Genomic DNA, 21,147 nt, shown 5'->3' with positions numbered 1-21,147 from the left:
ATTATATCAAAGATAAAAACTACAGACCAATAGCTGCACATTTCACCTCCGACGCCTCATATCATAACTATCAAAACAAATAATTTCATCAACCTTTCTGAAAATAACGTTTACTCATGCTGATACAATTCTGAACAACTCCAAAATCAAACAAACACAGTTTAGAGCAAGCTGCTCAATTTATTTTTGATTCCTTTTTAGTTATTCAAGCAAAGAGCTTGAAACATTCATAAAAGCAACTCCATTGCCTGCTTACCTCATTGCTCAACCAAAACTGTTCAAAAATTCCAGATGAATGGGATAGGGGCCGCTTCGCGGCCCAAGTGCCCAATAAAATCAAAACACTAGGACTCCCTTCATTTACAAAAGGGCCGTAAGGCCTCAGACGCCCAGTTCCATAACACGAACGAACGAACCGTTCATTTTCAGTAGTAAACCGAAGGAAAAAGGCGAGAAAAATTTGCTAATTTTAATTTCTTTTAGAAAAAATCTTTCGCTTTCAATTTGTCACTTTTTACAGTTACACCTACAGCTGCCAACTTGCACGGCCTTTGAGAAAAAAATTTCTTAGTGGTAGCAACTTTATAGCGTTTTGGCGTATTAAGTCAGATATGCCAACTTGATCCGGACAGCAAATTAATATTTTCGAGTGGTAGTCTATTAATGCGTGATTCTTGGTTTAATAAATTCAATTTATTAGGTTTTTAGTAGAAATCGGTCCCAGTGTAGTCAATTAAAAAAATGAAATACGGATAAAATGAATATTCCATTTATACCTTTTACTTAAAATAAATTTCAGACGTACGTAAAATCAGAAATAAAAAGTAGGAGTCACGCGTAATTAATTTTTCTTAAAAAAATATATTCTTACTAGCAGAATTTTAACTTTTTCCGGGTGAGTTCCAACTCTGACTAATGAATAAATGTTATTTTTCTCTTTGTCCTTTTTCGGCATTGTCTCCAGCGAGTTACTCGAACCCGTTACTACATGATAACTGCAATTTTCTACCCATTTGCGAAATTCGTTAAAGCTTTACGAAAATTTAAAAGAAAAATAACTCTGTTAAAATTACTTGAAAAATAATTTCCGAGAAAATATTTATAATAGTTGCTAAAACTGAACTCCTGATAATTATGGCTTAAACATCCAATTTCGGCATTTTGTATAACCTTCAGCAAAGGTAAATAAGTTTAAGGAATTATTTTTTTGTTTAAAAAAAAGTTTTATGTTGCAGCGTACTAACTATAATTTAAATTGCGTGAACAACTGGAAAATATTCATTTTAGAAAACTTTTTTTATAGATTAATTGTAATCGAACAGACGTAAAATATATTGTTACTCTCAAAAAATATGTTAATCAAACATATATTATATTCTTACTGCAAAAAAATATATTGTTCAGGAACATATCATAATCTATACATAAAATAATAAGTTTTGTAATACTTTTAATTAAATTATTTTATTTATAAATTGTTTTAATAATAAGTTATTATTATATTATGTTATTTTAACAATAAATTTTTTGTGATTATGACTAAATTATTAAATAAATATACAAATATCATCAGATTATCAGGAAATTACTTTTGTCTCAAACGTAAAAGACAATTTCTGTTCGCGACTTGGTATAGACATTTTTATCAATAAAAATATTTTTAAAGGTACTAATAACAATCTTACAAATTTTGCCTTATTCACACAAGAATTAGATTTTTATCCTTATGAAATACTTTTTTATTTTCGTTCTTTGTTGTCCTCCGTGTATCTTAATTTTTTATTAATTTTCTTCAAAGTTTCACACAAGCTTTTTGTCATGATTTAAAAAAATGGCTGAAGATTGTTTTGATTGTTTAACAGTTACAAAACATTTTGTCTCGCGGATGAATGATTCGGTAAAAACATATTTTTGAGAAGAAGAAAAAATGCACTTGAAGTGTTGTTTTTTTTCTCCTTAAATTATTCTGAAGTTGATCAAAAACTGATCTTTCTGCCGATTTGTATTCCTATTATACTCTTGCAGATTAAAAATTAAATAATTTCTCTTATGGTTTGCGACAGAAGAGATAATCTGATTATGATAGTTACACATTTTTTCTCAAATTTGCAGAATGTATCGAAAGAAACTCATCTATATTGTGATAGATTTTAAAATCAGTTATAAAATTTAATAAGAAATCATATCAGTTTAAAATAAGAAAATTTCTAAATTTTTACCTTTAAAGGTCTTTTGTTAATTTAACAAACAGCAAATTTTAATTTTACGATGATCCCTAAATACACACTCCTAGCAGAAAAAAACAATTTCAGAAAAAAATGAGAAAACTTTTTTTTGCATAAATTTACAGAACAATTCATTTTTTATTGCATTAAATTTGAAAATCATTTTATGTAAATTGTGTTCGGCCAAAGACTTTTGCAAATAAGTATATTCCTAATTTCAAGGTCTAGCATTACGTCACGTACTTTACGACATTTTTATTATTTATTAAATCGAAAAATTATTTCTATCTTAATAACATTTAAGTTAAGAACTGTTCCAGGTGTATCAACTGGCATTATGATATAATAACCATCCCGAGAGAAATATTTTTAATAATACGTTAAATGTTTGCATTGATCTGTTTGTCATTAATTTCGAATCGGGAGATTCGAATCGTGATTTTTTAGTTCCCCGTAAACAATCCGATCGTTATTTTTGCTCGAGTGCATAAAACATTCTTTAAAGAAAACAAAAACATCAATTCGATTGGAAAAAAGAAAGTTTGTCTTTGACTCTGCTGTTCCGATATTATTCTGTCTACCGGTATGCCCTCCCATCAATTTCAATATAACGTTTGGTGTTTTCAATTTCAAAGACTGTTCAATTCTTGAGAGTATATTTCCTCTGAGTTAATTTTAAATTAGTGTTTTTACATATTAACTCTCAAATGGCTCGCGACACGGCCGTCATCATTCCCATAACATCACCCTGGTCACGATCGTGGAAGTGCCATATGCCACAGGATGTCAAGCAACAGATTTCCACTATAAGCATCCATAATGAAGCCACCAAATCCATTTCAAATAACCCGGCAGGACATGACGCACTTTCCAATGTTTCACACCAAAATCCAGGAAGTAAGTTCTTCCCTATTCTTTCATAAGTAAAATAACTCTATATATATTTGCGAACGCTTCTAGAAGATATTAATTACACAACTGATCTAGGCCTGAAAGCGACACGGAAAAGAAAAAAAAACTGGTAGCAGAATTATTTCCATAATGGATTATTTTTGTCGGAGAAGTAAATCCATTCTTAACAATAAACAATTTATTGATATTAATTTTCTTCGGGGAAGAATCAATTTAATATATGCATTGTATCTTTAAAATTATTTGGTAGCTATGGAAATTTTTTTACTCCCGAAAAAAGCTAAAAATGAAATTTATTTGTTACCAGTTTTTAAACTTTTCCGTCTTGATATATTCGGTCTTTCAGCCCTGTACTCCATTCTTGTTTTAATAAATTTGATTAAAAAAGGATTTTCGTTTTAATAATTTAAATTATATATTGAAGGTCTGCTACTCCTCGTTGGCTAAATATAAAGTCTGCTTACAATGTCTACAGAGGTGCCAACTGCTCCGCTTTCTGTAAACGTTAAATCGGATAATCGGACGGTTTGATAAATTGGTAGCGAATTTTTAAAAAGAATGAAATTTGTAGAATAAGGATAATTACGCCCAGTCTTCAAAAGAGTCACTTGAAATGAAGTTGCATTTTATTTAATACTTTTAATTTTTGATAAAAAGGGGTGCAAAAAATTACTTACTGAAAATACTAAGCAAAAAATAACTTTCAATTAGTTAGCACTAGAAAATATTTTATTACAAAGCAGGAAAGTTGGTATATATGTTTTTATTCACAAATTTCATTTTACTACCACTAGATATAAGTTACTTTTAATAACATAAAATTTAGCAAGTACATATATTTTCCGTATACCAACGATCGAATTATTTAACACTAAAATCACCCCAGTTAAACAAGTTAAGTATCTAGCATACCTGCCAACTTTCAAGCTTTCCGAGAATGGATTTTCAGAGTGGTTGCAAAACAATAAACGAAAAACAATTTGACTCAAAAATATATTTATATTTTGATCCTGTTGAAATTCGCTTGTGCATGAATTATTATGCTTTTATATATTTATTGTAATTATTTATATGTAGTGGTGGTCAAATTCACTTATAATTATCATTATAATTCAAAAAATTAATTGGAATAACATGAGTATTGCTACCACTTTAAATATGAAAATAAAATCTTACGGAAAATCCGGAAGAGTTGGCAGGTATGAACTAGGCATTACAATTTCGAACAATCTTAGCTGGAGTACTCACATCAATGAGTCCATTAGAAAAGCCAGAGGTGCTGACTACACACTAAAAGCACTTTTAAATAAAAATTCAAAGCTAAACCTCGCAAATAAAAGAACAATATACCTACAAGCCATTCGACCAATTCTTACCTATGCTAGCCCCGCCCTAACCGCTATCAGTGATAATTTAAAGAAAAAATTGTCGTACACAGAAGGCAAATTTTTAAGATACATGACTGGTGCCCCAAGAGCTATCAGCAACTGACTGCTAAGGAAGAACATAGAAGAAATTAACTGCTTCATTTCCAAACTCAACAGTAAATTCTATAGCGACGCTAGAAACTGTACTGCCTCGAATTTCAATCATTTGCTAGACATCAGCTTAATAGACGACAACATTAATTATAGCCTAGTAACCGCATTCCTCATGTCGGATTGTATCATATCAAAATATTACAAATGATAGTACCACTGTTTTTTTAACTCTTATATACTATTGACCCTTGGGTTCTCCCCCGATAATTTTGTACCAGTGTAAACTTATTCCTTCATGACTTTTGAGCATAGAACAAAACAGTATAAGGCGAATCGGCTGGTATTGTACATATCCAGCATATTTTCCGTATAAGACTTAATAAAATAATTGCTTATGTTTACTTAACCGATGCTATTGAAACTAACTTTTGTGAATTTTAATTAAAATTTAATTTTTATATTTAAAGTGGTAGTAACATTTAAGTTTCTTTTAATTATTTTTCGCATTTAAAAATCTAATTTAAATGCTTTTGACCACAACTAAATGTAATAAAATTAATAGTTTGTTAAATGGATGATAATTTCCAGAGAACTGATTAAAATATAAATGTTTGCATCACAATGCAAGTATTCATTAATGCAAGAAGCTCATTCTCTTTTTATAAAACCCGAAACATATGTATGCAATTAAATTGCTTCTTAATACTTTTTAGAAGGGCACAGAAATCTTTTCGTATGCCAATGTCTTACATAATTTATATTTTATTATAAAATAAATTAACAATGCTTCAACTATAAGAAAAATATATATTATTAGTGCAAAACAATCATATTATTAGTCACTTTTTGTTTTATGGGAAGCCTATGACTGATATTTTTTAGCGAATTGTTAATATAAATGAAAAAGTTTTGAATGGAAAAGTAGGAAAAAGGAAAAACGTAGGTCTTTCATCTTAATTTTTTTTAACTCGTTCTTATTTGTAATGAAAAATTAGTGATGAAGGGATCCTAATTGAAGCGAATTAAGTTTAAAGCCTAAATCGCATATATTAGTACAGTTAAAGAAATGCAACAAAAAAAAAGTCAACAATATTCTTTGATCCGATATCATCATATATTCATCTACATTTTTAGCTTATTTATATGTAGTAGTTTTTAAAATCTTTTCTAAATAAGATATGCGTGGGATGTTAAATGTTATTAAATTTGTAGAACTTATTAATTAAATTAGACTGTTTTTCAGATTTAGCTGATATACCCTGTTTTTTATCGTTAGTTAAAAGAAGAAAAAGAATTTCGTGCTTTAAAAAAATTGTTTACGTAGAAAATTACTCGATTGTGACTTTGGCCTTCAAATTTAAAAAAAGCAAAACATGTCAAAATGTACAGGTTATAATTTATTCAAAATTATAAGCAAAAATAAAATAACGATATTCACGATGTGATCACTAAATGTTTCGTTTAAATTTAGTTTCTGTTATTATTAAAACGAATTTAGTAAAACAAAGTAAGTGAATTTAGTTAAATAAGCTTAATTTAAATTTTAGAAGAATTATTAATATCTAATATATATAATTCTCTTACGTGGCTAAATTTTTGTGGACTCTCTTTACGTGGACTCTCTAAATTTTGGCTGTATTTCTTTTCCACCGGTGGCAACGTTTGCTTTGTTTTGTTTACGTTACTATTTCTCTTACACGGCTAATCGACCAATGATTGCCGCTAAAAATGTCTCATGCCAAATCTAGTTGAGGTGGCTCAACATATAGCGCTTTTGAAAACGGAAACTGAAATAACCAGAAAGCATCAGCTGGGGCAATCTCATACTATTAAGCTGGACAGAAGTGAGTAGTCTTTCTCGATAGATCTCTATTTTAGTATTTTGTCGAAAGCGCTTTTTTTCACGAATTTATATATTACGAATTTATTTGACGATTTTTGATTTATATCACGAATTATACTATAGCACATTTCTAATAGGTTTACGAATTACATGTCATTTATTTGAGTTCAAATTTAATTAATGACTTAGTATTTACTAAAAAGATGTAATTTTTTTTTAAAAAAAAGTTTATATATATATGGATTTGAATGATTGTTTTGAATTCTTAGAATTTTGTGCATTTGCAATGTACCTAAGTTAGTAGCGAGCGAAGCGAGCTTGGTTTGCGAAGCAAACCATATAAGATTGCGTAGCAATTTTCGGGGGTTGGCGAGCGTTAGCGAGCAGGGGGCGCAGCCCACTAGTATTTATTAATCGTTTTTGCTTTATTATCCCGTTTATTATTCTTTCCTATTTACACCCCAAGTGACCTGGGGTTCGTATTACCGTCTTAACCATTCCTGATTAGTTCAGCTTTAGTTCAGCTTTACCTCTTTTAGTTCAGCTTTGCACTCTCCTTTAAAATGAACTAAAAGTTCTCACGAAATGGATACTAAAGTTTATAACCATCTCTGCTATAATTTTTTATATACCACCATAGGACACACTCCGTTTGAAACACTTTAAGTCTAGTAATCCCTAGTGGAAATAATTTAATAAATTCAGAGAATTTTGTCTATCACTAAACACAAGTAATTTAAATAATTAGATATAAGTTAGTACGAACAAATACTTGATTCTAGCTTCCACACTGACCGCTGACCACAAAGAACCAATTCAATATAAAAAAAATACCTGATGGATGGGATACCCGGCTCTCAAGACAAGATAAGAATACCTGATTCTTGAAATTCACAGATGCCCTCCTGAACACATAAGTTACATATAAATAAAAATGAAATGAGTTTTCACCACTCTTTACATTTTAGTCCCTACTTTATGAAAAATGTAGTAGCAGGATTGCATATAAGTTATACTGATTGCTTATAGAAATAAAATGTTGTGCGAAAAACGAAGGAATCGATATTTTAATCAATTCTTTTTTTAGAATCGATTCATAAAGTTCGTTTAAAAAAATCGATTCTTTTGTTTTTGCTTTGTCTATTAAAAGTATTCCTCATAGTATAAGCTTATTCAGAGTTAGTACTTAAATTTTCCGCACAATTGCATATGCGTATACAAGTTGCCTCATACACGAATCCCAACGCAGCTGAATATTACATTCAATGCAAATGTCAATGCACCACCGGTCTCCAGAGGTGCACGCATTTCAGTTCTGCAAAATAAAACAGGCACACGTGAAGAATGAAGGGAAATAAAAATATTTCAAATGCAATACGTGCAATAAAATTTGCATATCACACAGCTCTTTCAATCTAGATATTGTCCCGCAGTGGACTGATCGTTAAGACACGGTTCCCAACAGATCACCGAAGTCAAGCATCACTGGTTGCGGTCAGTGTGCGGGTGGGTGACCACTTGGATCAGTCTGAGTAGGAATCTAGGATGTGAGGTAATGGTCCTCGTTAAACTGTTCTACCGTAAAGTGCTCGACTTCGCGTGCAGGTCGTCGGGCTACCGAAGCGGGGGTGCCATCCCCTCTGCTGAGGATCAAAATTGTGATGGCATGTCTTCGGATCATCCTCAGGGATGCTTCCCAGACCGTCGCCAATAGCCCATTGTGCAGCTCTAGTGCGACGTAAATGAACAACAATCTAGATATTATTTAACTTCATTGATAAACAGTTACTTTAATGATGGCAACGACAAATAAACCATCACTTTCTACATCAGAAAGCCTCCACACGGTTTCTTATAAGTAGTCTGCGCAGATTATTTAAAAAGCGAACCACTTGTGCGCATGAACCCAAATTCTATTTCAAAAGTACTTAGAGAAATTTATCATATTTAGTTGAGAATTGAATCTGTAGTGGTTGACAAGTAAATAAAACAAACCAATTATGTTCATAAATTAAATAAATTTTTAGATCTATATTTGCTACCACTTTCTAATTCTTATTAGATTTCATATTAAATGGTTCTTTCACTAATTGGATTACCTTCATAGTGGTCTGATCGGACTTCCTGCAAAAAACCGTGTGGAGGCTTTCGGTTATCTTTAGTTTCGGTTCTACCTTTCAAATAAAATTAAACTAAAGCTGTAAGGCTCAGATATTATTTTCAGCCTTTATGTATTAAAAAGAGTGTCTTTTTGCCACAGACTGTTGTAAATAAGTCATAAATTTCAGTAGATACAAACCAAAAAATTTATTTTAATAAAATATGCACATTTTCAAAAATGCATTTTTTTTTTCCTAAATGGGGGATTAGAACATTTTGGAGCTTGGGAACGTTCCCACCAGCATTGGGGGACAAATACTCCTTCTGACTTTGGATCGATTCAAAAAACTTAGATGATAAAATTGAATCGGTGTATTAGAATAGTTGAGTACCTTAACTACTAAACTGTGCTGAGATACAGGGCTGAAAGCTTATATATACCTAGACGGAAAGGAGCAAAGGCTGGTACAAAAAACATCTTATTCTAGTATTTGTTTCGAAAAAAATTACATTTCTGTAACAACAAAGATTTTTTTTTACAATTATGGCTGATATATATGAAACTGCTTTTTTCTCAAGAAAAAATATATATTGTTAAGTGTACATAGAGTTCCGTGTTATAGTTAATTCAATGCCAAGGAAGCGAGAGCTACAGAAAATGAAACCGCTGTTCTGATTGGATTCTAAATTGAAGTATAACTACAAACCTCTGATTGGATCAAGAAGAACCGAGAGTCGAACAAAGGGCTCAATGAACATTAAAAGAATGCAATTAGCATTAAAAGAATCATTTAGCTATGGATTCTTTCAAGTGCTTTCTTTACATTTAAAGAAATGTTTGAGACAAACAAACCAATTTTTTAGACAAATTCATTTGAATCGTTTCGGATCTGCTTGGAATTATCTTTGGAAAACGAATTTTATGATTGTGCGCAAACATTTTTCAATTCGATTTAAAATTTCTTGAGATATAATGAAATACGCAAAAAATAAAATTGACATTAAGGGGACAAAACTTTGGGAGCGCTTTCCTGACCAAACTATTGGGAAGATATTTCCCAGATTGGGAAGATACTTTCCAGATTGAGGTTACCCCCTATATTTTGGGAATCAGAATTCCAAATCCGACGAAAAAAAAGGATATGTTTTTTCAGAGAAAGTACGTTTTTTAGTCTGATATCGTAGCTTAAAATATTGTTTACAATTATTATTAAAAACATTGTGCAATTCTGAATTAAAATTTTTAGTACAATAAATTTTGATAAAGATTCTGATAGTGCGTTTTAATTTGATAATTTTTCGATACATCATAGAATTTAATTTATCATATTTCATCTGCGTGCTGCATCATCATTTAAATTGTTATGTTTTAAAATGTCTTTAGCGAATAGTTATATTTTCAATTCTATTGTTTTAATCCCTATCCTTTACAATTTTCTTTTCTCATCTTCTTCTTTTTGTAGGGAAGCAGTTCAAATTCATTTTTAATTTTTTTTTTAATAATATGAATATAATAAATTTTAGATTAACGTTAATTATTACTTAATGAATTGAAACTGCCTCTTTTTATCAATTTTGCAGTTTTTTATTAATTTCAAAAAATTTCTATTTTATGAAGATTTCTAATTTTTTTTTAGTTTGTCTTCATAACAAAAACATAGTGGTAAGAAATAAATTCACGTTTTATAGTACACGGAATATAAATTTAATAAAGCGAAATTAGTTTTAATAATAATTTACAACACGTTCTGAAGTGAAAACGAGTCTTTCAATAGAAACAAATAACTATGAAAAAAAATCATCTAAGCGGTAAAAAATAGCAAACAGTTCATCTCAGCATGGGTGAAAGCGAGACGGAAAGGAGGAAAAACTGTAAGTAAAACCATTTCAGTTTTAACTAGTATAGTAAGTAAATATATTCTCTTCTTCTAACTATTCAACAGTATATATTTTTTTCTTGAGAAAAAAAGCAGTTTTTGGATACATCTGCCATAATTGTAAAAAAAAATCTTTGTTGTTATCGAAATTTAATTTTTCTCGAAACAAATACTAGAAAGAAATGACTTTTGTACTCTTTTCCGTCTTGGTGTATATATTCTTTCAACCCTGGCCCTTCTAAGTACTCTCATTTTTCAGTCTAGCAAAAGGTTCTTTCATAAAAGAAGTTGAGTTTTGGATGCTGGATATGAGTGAAATCTCGGCATTAAGCGCGAAGCGCTTCTAACCGATTCGTCGATTCTGTTGAGACATAAAACTAAAAGGTCATATGTGATTCAAAGTTNGTCACGGCGAAAGACCGAAATCGGTGGTTGTTGATTTTCACCGGTGAATGTCGACAAACACCAAATACGTCGGTGAAAGATCATTCATTACATTCTTGTACATTCGGACCCTCACCGGTGTATGTCGACAATTACAGATATGCTTTGGTGAATGTCCTAAATATTTATTACATTCGATTTGACATGAATTTATTCGTGGATATAATTACATTTATTCGATATTTTAACCCTACACTGATGTTTTTTTAAGGTTAAGTGCCACTGCCCGCTATCCCCTACACTGATGTATTTTTAAGGATTAGTGCCACTGCCCGGTATATATTTGCCCGATACTCCAAACACTTATGTTTCTTCTAATCTATCGTCAGTAAGTATTAAAATATAGAATAAATATAAATACATCAAATAAATATAATAATATTAACGAATAAATTATTATAAAATTGGATGTAACAAATATTTCGGACAATCACCAAAGCGACTATGTGATTGTTGACATTCACCGGTGAGAGTCAGAAATAAGGGTATTTAGCAAATAATTCGGACATACACCAAGCGACTACGTGAATGTTGACATTCTCCAGATTTCGGTATTTCACCGTAACATTATTTCAATATTATTTTAAGTTTTTTTGAATCCATCAAACATCAGGAGTGCTTATCTCCAAATGCTGGTGGGAACGTCCCCTGCTCCAAAATGTTCTAATCCCCCATTTAGAAAAAAACATTTATTTATGAAAATGTGTATATTTTTATTAAAATAAATTTTTTAGTTATTTCTAATGCAATGAAAATCTTCCCCAAATGCATCACAAGTAATATTTTATAAAACTTCAGTTTCAAAAGACAAAACTAACATTGAGGAAGAACAATATCTTAAAACGGTGTGATTAATAAGTTATCTTTCACCGTAAAAGATTTTCCGATTCACTCCTCCCTTAAAAAAATAATAATCCCAATTTCTGTTCATCAAAATTACTTGCCATATTTGTAGCTATGTTACTGCTAAGGATGTGAATTGAAGATATAATAAATTTGACTGAAAAAATCCTTTATCAAAAAAGATATAGTTGTGGACGATATTATATTTTTTAATATTTAGAGAAGAATTTTTTTAATATTTGGGAGAGGGGTCCAAACTTTGGATTGCTCTCCTGACCAAACTATAGGGACCATATTTCCCAGATGATGACAACCCTCTACATTTTGGGTCAGAAATCCAAATCAGTCAGGAAAAAAGGGCATGTTTATTTAGAGAAAGTACGTTTTTGGATCTGATTTCGTCTTTAAGGCATCACCTGCATTAATTATATTTATTACTCCATATTTAAAGTCGCTCTCTCAAACCATAGAGATGATTGAGTCCTAGAATGTGAAGATCTGATCTATAGAACAAAAGTTATTTCTTGGAAGTCCGTTTCCCTTTTTTTCTTATTTTTTTGCGCCCTGTACATTCTGAGAGAATCATTAGTTTTTTGGCTACATCACCTATTTTATTTACAGCTGAAATTCTTGACTATAGAAAACGTAGAATATTATATTTAATACAATTCTGACGTGAGAGCAAAAAATCAATGTAAACGACCAAAAAATTCGAAATCGAGATTTTTATATATTTGGCATCTTTGTGTGGTAAGCTACATATTGAAAAAAAATCAAAAATAATTTTTTTTTATCAGTTTTTTTAAATTCTATTATAGGGTTCATGGCATTAGCAATAGTAGGAAAATTGTTGTCAGACCACTTGTCTCGAAATCAATCGTGAAGCACTTACATTATTTTTCAATTGCACGGCAGAATTGAATTTTTATGCCGGGAGAGTAAAGTTTCCCGTCTTAGCGCTTTCACAGAAAATATTTTTCGGAGATAGTTGCGTAACTAAACTCTCTCAATACGGCAAAGCTCGATTTATTTTTGATGTCGTTCAGAAACTTAAATGCTCAAATTTCAGATTATTTATGTGTTTGGTTAATTTATGTACCCTGAAGTTTAAAATTCTTTGTAGTGACTTTCATAATTAAAAAACCTAAAATTGTTTTCACTGGAAAATATTTTTTTACAAAAAAAAGTGTGACAGCAGACAACTACGAGGAAAAAAAGGACTTTGTTTTTATTGACATTAAAAGTTTATCCCCAGAATTCTTCAGTATTTTGTTAACACTTATTCCAAAACATTAAAAACCGATGAATACGCTTTAATTTGAAATTGTGAGTAAAAATATACAACTGCTCGAACTTTTTATCCGTTTTACAATGATGCCAACTTATAAAAAAGTTTTACAAGTTGGCATCATTGTAGAAATTTTAGTTATTTCAAGTTTAATATATTTATAATTTTTAAACCAACGTAACAAAAATTCAAAATATCATATTAAATGCAACTTTATTTCAGTAATCTCCTTGAGACACTTTTAAGATGTGAGCATGATTATCTTTCTTCTAGAAATTTTTTACTATTTAATTTGCTGCCAATTTATTAAAACGTTTGCCGAAAGTGGAGCAATTAGCATCCTTGGTTTTACCTGATCTTAGGTTCGGAAAACGGATTCCAGTAATATTGAAAAGTAGTATAATTTTTAGTAGTAGCGTAATTATCCTTCTTCTACAAGTTTATTTGCTACTAATTAGGAGTTTTGCCGAAAGCGGAGCAGTTAGCATCCTTGGTTTTACCTGATCTTAGGTTCGNCAAAAGAAAATATTTTTTTAATTAATCAGTTTACTAGATTAGCAGAGCTTCCAACTATTGCGTTTCTTGTAAATACAGGATAGTTAAAAACTAAATTAGAAAAAGTAAATTAGAAAGTAAAAAATTATTTACTAAAGCATTCCAAATTTCTTAGGTAAGGCTGAAAACATTTTTATAAGCCCCAGAACAAGAGGCTGGAACGAAAAGCAGGCTTGCCAACTTTCTAAGCTTTATGGAAAAAATTATTCTAATCGATACATTAAAATAATACATTAAAACATAAGTCAACCCACCCCTAGAAGAAATTTTCTCGAAAAGCACAGAAGTTGACTACCTCGGATAAGCAATACAGACTGTTGAGAAAATATTTTAAAGTTAAAATGCATAATTTAAAGACAATGGAATGTCAAATAAATTATTGATGACTATCTACCAGCTTTTATTTTCAGCTAGGTACTCCGTACCCAAATTTACAAGCGATGATTGATGAAGGGACTAACTCTTTCATTTATAGGCTGATTCGAATGACGAAAAATTTAAAAACTGTAACTGGGTTTTAATCACAACCGTATCATAACGATTCATCGTTTTTTTTTTCGAATTAAATCAACCACTTTTTCATCAATCAAATGACGAGAAAATTTAGATTAAGGTTTATAAAAATCTGGATATTCGCAAAATAAAAAATAAATTTCACCCTCAAGAATTAAAACCCTAAAATTGTATCCTCATTAACAAATTAATAAGTAAAAACTACTTATTTTATCTACATTTCTCATTATGATACGCATTTGTCTTTCAGCCGAGAGCTTATAACTTATTGTAAAAAGAATATTTTAATTTAACGAATCATTCAAAAGATATGAAGAAAAATGCGAAAGATTTGCGATTACATTTGATAAACAAAATTTTGAATCGTTATAGTGGTTAAACTACAAAAGGTAGCTTTTTAAAACTTTTACCTCCCCCTCCCTTTTTCGGATTTTAAAAAACAGAATTTGATGAAAAAATGTATGTTTTCAGTCAAAATAAACATATTCCGCCACGATTACAGTTAACTGTTATGCATATTTTCAAAGATTTCTTTGGGATATTACCTAAATATTTTTCAGAATGAAGATCCAACCCAATGTTTCAAAGTAAAAACTGTAATCCGTTTTTTCCCCCAAGTTGGCTATGCATCAGCTGATTTGGACGCATACTTTTTTTATGTACAATTCTCTCTTGTCTACTTCTTCTACTTAATTTATACTTATTATTTGTTTACGCATTTTATTGTAACCATGATATATTTTTTCTTGTGTACCTGGTAACTTCGATGCAGGTCTCTGTGTAAATATATAGTGAAACAATTGAAACCTTTGAGAAAGAATCTTTGTGAAAGAATTTAGAATGTGTCGCTTAAGAGAATTGATACTTGTCGAGTTTGATTTACTAGAAATAGAATGGAAAGAACAGTTGCTGACGTAAGCAAAGGCCACGTTTCAACAACCAATCAGGATCGAGATACCCACACTACGTCACTTGCAGATATCCAATAGGGACAGCTGCTCAACGCCAGTTATAAAATAAAATAAAATCTGTAGCTCAGTCTTGATCTAAAAATGTCTTTAATATTATGATGATAGACTTTTTAATAGTTTTTAAATTCATTTTTTTATTCGCATCGTTTATTGTTATTATTGTGACAAAACTATACGTACTTAAACATCGATTGAACTTTGATGCATTATGTTACCTTGGTTTTGATTTATAAGAATAACATTAACAAATCCGACGTAATGTTAGAGTTCATTATATGAAAAATATGAATAAAAAGTAAACATTTTTATACTGCAGAAACATTATTATTTCTTTTGATACGAGCCTACTTTCTTTATTCAGTGTCGAAAATATTAAGACGATTTTATTCAGATCATAATTTTCAATTATTGTCAATATTTTATTATGTATTCAACTGATTTATTCCCCCAAAACAGCTTATTTTATTTGCCTATTTAATATAGCAATGATGTAATGCATGCATTTTGTCGGAATTAGTGCTGCCTTAAAACATTTTCTTAAACTTATTATTTTATTTATAAATGTTATCTTTAATTTTCTATCCTATATATCTCATGCGTTTTTATCAGACTACTGGAATCTTGTTCTGAAAAACAATACGTTTTAAAAGAATAAAAAATAAAATTATTAAAATAATAAGATTCACAATCAGATAAAAGTATATATTTATTTATTTAACCAAAACTAATGCACCATCCTCTTTATTTTTCTCGAAAAAATTCTGATTCCAATAAAATAATTTTTTTTTCTTTTGCTTCAATTTTAAATTATATACAATAATTGTGGATGTCCACCAAATCGTTATTTTATTAAAATTAAAAACTTGTAGGTATGTCATATATTATTAAAATTTTCCTTAATGTTAAATACTCTTTTATCCGAAATCTAATTAAAATTTTCATTTAGTTTTCTTTTTTTAATAAAAAGATTATGATGTATATAATATTTTCCATCATCTTAACCATCGTAGTTTTAAATACCAAAAACTAACAAATTAATAAATTGCTGCCATAGCTTCGAAGCAAAAAATTTTCAAAAGATTTTGTTTTTTAAATTTCATTCCTCGGGAAAGAATCCGTAAATGTCATACAAAATTTGTATGTTGGTAATATTTATATTAGGGAGCTTTTTTAAATATAGTTGTTTAGAAAATGGGGAGAAAGAAAAAACGTTTAAGTTCGTATGCTCTTTTTAATCGATGCAAATTATGCATGAGTAAAAATTCTAAAAAGTTTTAAACATGACCTTTCAAATTGTGTCAGCATTTTTTCCATATAATATCTTGCAAAGCATTTGCTGCTAAAAGAAGGATTGTTTACATTGAGTTAATTTAGAAGTGTTTCGATTATTTTGATCGAACCCTGCAAGCCTTAAGCTTATACCTCGCTGTCAGAGCTGATAGGCTACATGAAAAATCTGGATTTCTGGAAACAACCAACGTAGGCGGATTGCGAAGTGACGTCGAGAGTTCATATCCAATCTGACTAAGGCTCCTATACTATCAGAGCTGACCTATCAAGCAATATTGGAGCAAACAAGTTCGCAAGTTAACGTTATGTTAGTATTCGTTATGTTATTACAGAGATGCTAACTGCTGCGGACTCGCCAAACTAATATAAAAAAAAACGGTAAACAACTATAAAGTAAATTTTGCAAATAGTTGACACTATTTGCTTGCTTTTTAAAAATGTAAAGCATGTCATATGTATTATAAAGTGGGGAATTATTTAAGCCTACGCATTGTTTAGAAATAGTGGTGGATTAAAATCTACTAAATCGAACTTATTAAACCAAGAATTACAATTAATAAACTACCACTTGAAAATATTTATTCGCTGTGCTTATGTTAGCTCTTTGCTCCAACAATAAATGATAAGTCGGCCTGTCTAATTCAGGGGCTCTAGNTTATACAATAATTGTGGGGGTCCACCAAATCGTTATTTTATTAAAATTAAAAACTGGTAGGTATGTCATATATTATTAAAATTTTCCTTAATGTTAAATACTCTTTTATCCTAAATCTAATTAAAATTTCCACTTAGTTTTCTTTTTTTAATAAAATATTATATATAATATGTATATAATATTTTCCATCATCTTAACCATCATAGTTTTAAATACCAAAAACTAACAAATTAATAAATTGCTGCAATAGCTTCGAAGCAAAAAATTTTCAAAAGATTTTATTTTTTAAATTTCCTTCCTCGGGAAAGAATCTGTAAATATCATACAAAATTTGTATGTTAGCAATATTTATATTAGGGAGCTTCTTAATTATAGTTGTTTAGAAAATGGGGAGAAAGAAAAAACGTTTAAGTTCGTACCCTCTTTTTAATCGATGCAAATTATGCATGAGTAAAGTTTTAAACATGACCTTTCAAATTGTGACAGCATGTTTTTTCCATATAATATCTAGCAAAGCATTTGCTGCTAAAAGAAGGATTGTTAACATTGAGTTAATTTAGAAGTGTTTCGATTATTTTGATCAAACCCTGCAAGCCTTAAGCTTATACCTCGCAGTCAAATAAATAGGCTACAGGCTGATAGGCTACATGAAAAATCTGGATTTCTGGAAACATCCAACGTAGGCGGATTGTAAAGTGCCGTCGAGAGTTCATATCCAGGGCGGCCAACTTTCTACTCCTTTGCTAAAAATTTATTCTAGTGTCAGCGAATTTAATGGTAACTAATTTATTGTTTTATTGTATAATTTATTATTGATTTAAACTTATATTCCACACCTCGACATATATGATTTAAAAGTTCACATGCAATGCCACTATGTTCCAGCCATTTCGTGGTAAGTCTTTGAAGATGTTTGCAAAGTCATCAAAAATTCTGAAAGCTTTGGATTTAAAAACCAAAGTTTTCAGAATTTTTGATAATTTTGCAAACATTTTCTAAGATTTACCACGAAAAGGCTGGAACAAAGTGGCATTGCATGTGAACTTTTAAATCATATATGTTGAGGTGTGGAACATAAGTTTAAATCCATAACAAGTTATAAATAAAAAACATTAAATTAACTACCACTAGAAAACCCAATACACCAACTCCCAACACAACCCAATACAAAAAGAGTAGAAAGTTGGCCACCCTGGATATGAATGAATATTTCTTTGTTTTTATCATTAAATATATTTGAAATACAATTGCATAATTTTTATTTACAGGGTTCCCCACACGGTTCGTGTTCACCCTTTTGGGTTTTCTTGGGTTCTTCAACACATACACCATGCGTTTCAACCTCAGCGTAGCTATGGTGGCGATGGTGAAGTCTACGATACCAGAAACAGACTTTGTAGATGAGACACCAGATTCATGCAGCGAGCTTATCCGTGACACAAAAGTTCTGAATGGAACCATGCCAGTTGATGTAAGTATCATATATTGACGTTTATACATGTTGCTGACACATTCCTCGATTTGATGAATTGGAATATTCTAATTCATCATTTAAATTTACTGGATGCCAATTTGGATTCATGATGATTAAATTCGAAATCTACCTTTGAACTATGTAAAATACAGGGTTCCCAAAGGTTCACCAAAATTTATAACTTCTTTTTGCTAATTGAACATTATTTAATCATGTCGGCGCTTCTTTGATAATATTTTAGAAAGTGGTAGACATTTAAAAACCAAAACTTTCAAAATTTTTACTACTTTTGCTAACATCTTAACCCTTTAATGGGCCATTTATATCTAGTAAAGGTAAATTAAAGTATTTTTGGAATTGAAATTGATATAAGAATCGTAATGATGTAAGGAAAAAGAACTCATTTAACTTATAAAAAATTAATCTAAATTTTAATGCCATTTTTTTTCTGGTGGTAAGTATATTTACCACAACCAATTAGAAACTTATTGACTTTTATTTTTCTTTATTTATGAAATAAATTTTATAACTGCTACAAACTTATGTATGAATTATGTATTTAATAGCTTTTATACGTTTTCTTAAACTAACAAATGGTTACCAAATTTATTCAAACGCACTTCAAGAAAGCTGAAGATATTAACAAATGGTAACCTAAATTAAAAGTGGTAAAAAAGTTTACCATGAACTTTCAAAAGTGGTGGTAAGTATACTTAGTAGTTGGCAACCCTGTGTACAATTTTTAAGCTAAATCAATCGAAAAGTTAAGACCATTTTCACGTACTTACGTAATTAATACCAGAGCTCATACTGCCCTGGTAAAATTTTTAAAAAATGTGTCAATTTCGTAGTTTAAAAGTTACATTTTTCTTTTTTTTTAACTTTCAGTTTTCATTATAAGGTAAAATTAACTGTCGTTAATGGATGGCTTAATATAACAAATGACTATTAAAAGATTTTTCGGTCAATTGCTACTGTTTTTCATTGGAAATTTAGCCGAATCAATCCGTCGAATAGTTCCTGAGAAATCAAATTTTAAATATACGACTCTTTCAAAAAAAAATTTCTCAGAAAGTATTCGACCGATTTTGCTCATATTTTGCATTTTCCCATTTAAAAATACATTCTTTAAAATAATTTAAAAAATTTTATATCTAAGAGTTCAAATTTTTTTAGATTATTAACCGGTTAACGCCCAGCGTCATATATTTAGGACAGTTCCTTTTTTCATTGTGATGGGAAACTTTTTTCAGAATTTTCATTTATCTGGGTGAATTAAAAAAGATCTTAGATACCACAATGATTTAGTTATTTCTGATTAGATCTAGAATTAAAAGGAGTAAGTACTTTTTGATCAATCAAAGACTTTTTGATTGCCCTAACAGTAGAAAAACCAATTAATTTCGGAAATATATTATACCACCTTTTCCATAAAACCACTTCTTGTATCATTTCAATATATAAGGTCGGGACAAAACGGGTTAATCAGTAAAGGAATAAAAAATAATAAATACTCACAATTTTTTCTTTTTGTATGGATTTATTTCTGGCTAAACGAATTTTATAATTGTGAGTAAAAGTCATTCAGTTCGCTCAAAACTTTATCGAGATAAGGCGAAATTCATAAAAAGTAAAATTATCACAAAAGTGTCTAAAGTTTGGACCACTCTGCTGACCAAGCGATAGGGACCTTAATTTCGAGGGTGTGACTATCCCCTATATTTTGGGGTACAGAAACCAGAATCCGTTGAAAAAAATTTATGTTTATTCAGAGAAAGTACGTTTTTGTGTCTGAATTCATAACTTAAAATGTTGTCTGCAGTAATTAATTAGCATATTTGAGATCACTTTCTTAAACCGTTAAGTTCTAAAACGTGTAGATCCGATGAAAAGTTATTCAAGGTGGTCTGTTTTCTCTTTGTCGCGTTGTACACTCGAATCATCTCGTGGTAGACAAATTCAACAGTGTGAGGAGCACTCAAAAAAAATTTTCACGAAATTGGAACACATTAAGAAAAAATATGTACGGGAAAACAAACAAATATATCAAGCAAAAAACTGAAAGTAAATTGTAAAGAGATTAGAGAACAGTACACGAAAGGAAATCTACATAGTGAGGAGCAAATTAAATTAACTTACTCGTACCGGAATCTTTCAAGAATGATTTATCATATTTTCGTAATAAGATTGCCAGATTACAATATATGTAAACAGAAGCATAAATAAAGTGATATCTTATGGCACGTTCTTACTGCAAAACTGAAGCGCGTCTAATTTGTTAGTTACCTTGGGTGGGCCCGAAAATGGATGCGCGCAAGGTAATAATATAATACAGGATAATTTAAAGTTTGTAATTAAAAAGTTTGATANAAAAACAGGATTTACTCATTTTGAATTGATTTTTAGCAGGAGTCAAATTATTATTGCTGCAGAAGTCCGAAAATTAGGCTCAAAGAGCAATGCCCTAAACACACGAAATTAGAAGACGAACTAAAAACGGAAACAAAAAGAAAACGGAAGTAAGCTAATAGTAGATAATATTAAGCGCTAAAGCTGCTTTAAATATGATCACTATAATATAGCACAAAAAAAAAAAACCGAACAAAAGCGGAAACAAAAAGAAAACGGAAGTAAGGTAATAGTAGAAATAATAAAACTTATTAATTATTTTCGTTT

The 21,147-nt window shown here is 30.1% G+C and overlaps 1 protein-coding gene across 2 annotated transcripts in view; it reads left to right on the top strand.

The window, feature by feature from the left end:
* LOC107437296 (putative inorganic phosphate cotransporter) overlaps positions 1-21,147 on the top strand; it is a 64,762-nt gene that overhangs the window by 16,958 nt on the left and 26,657 nt on the right. The window contains exons 1-2 of one of the 2 annotated variants that reach the window (XM_071181983.1): positions 2,549-3,122; positions 18,266-18,468. In XM_071181983.1, coding sequence (XP_071038084.1) covers positions 2,933-3,122; positions 18,266-18,468 — 393 coding nt within the window. In that variant the 5' untranslated portion in view covers positions 2,549-2,932. Of the gene's footprint in view, positions 1-2,548; positions 3,123-18,265; positions 18,469-21,147 lie in introns of those variants that run through there. The other variant, XM_071181984.1, reaches the window with a different exon arrangement.

The sequence above is a fragment of the Parasteatoda tepidariorum genome, chromosome 6 (assembly GCF_043381705.1).
Source record: "Parasteatoda tepidariorum isolate YZ-2023 chromosome 6, CAS_Ptep_4.0, whole genome shotgun sequence".
NCBI lineage: Eukaryota > Metazoa > Arthropoda > Arachnida > Araneae > Theridiidae > Parasteatoda > Parasteatoda tepidariorum.
Note: the sequence above shows the minus strand (reverse complement) of the source record. Positions and strands in the feature narration are given on the sequence as shown.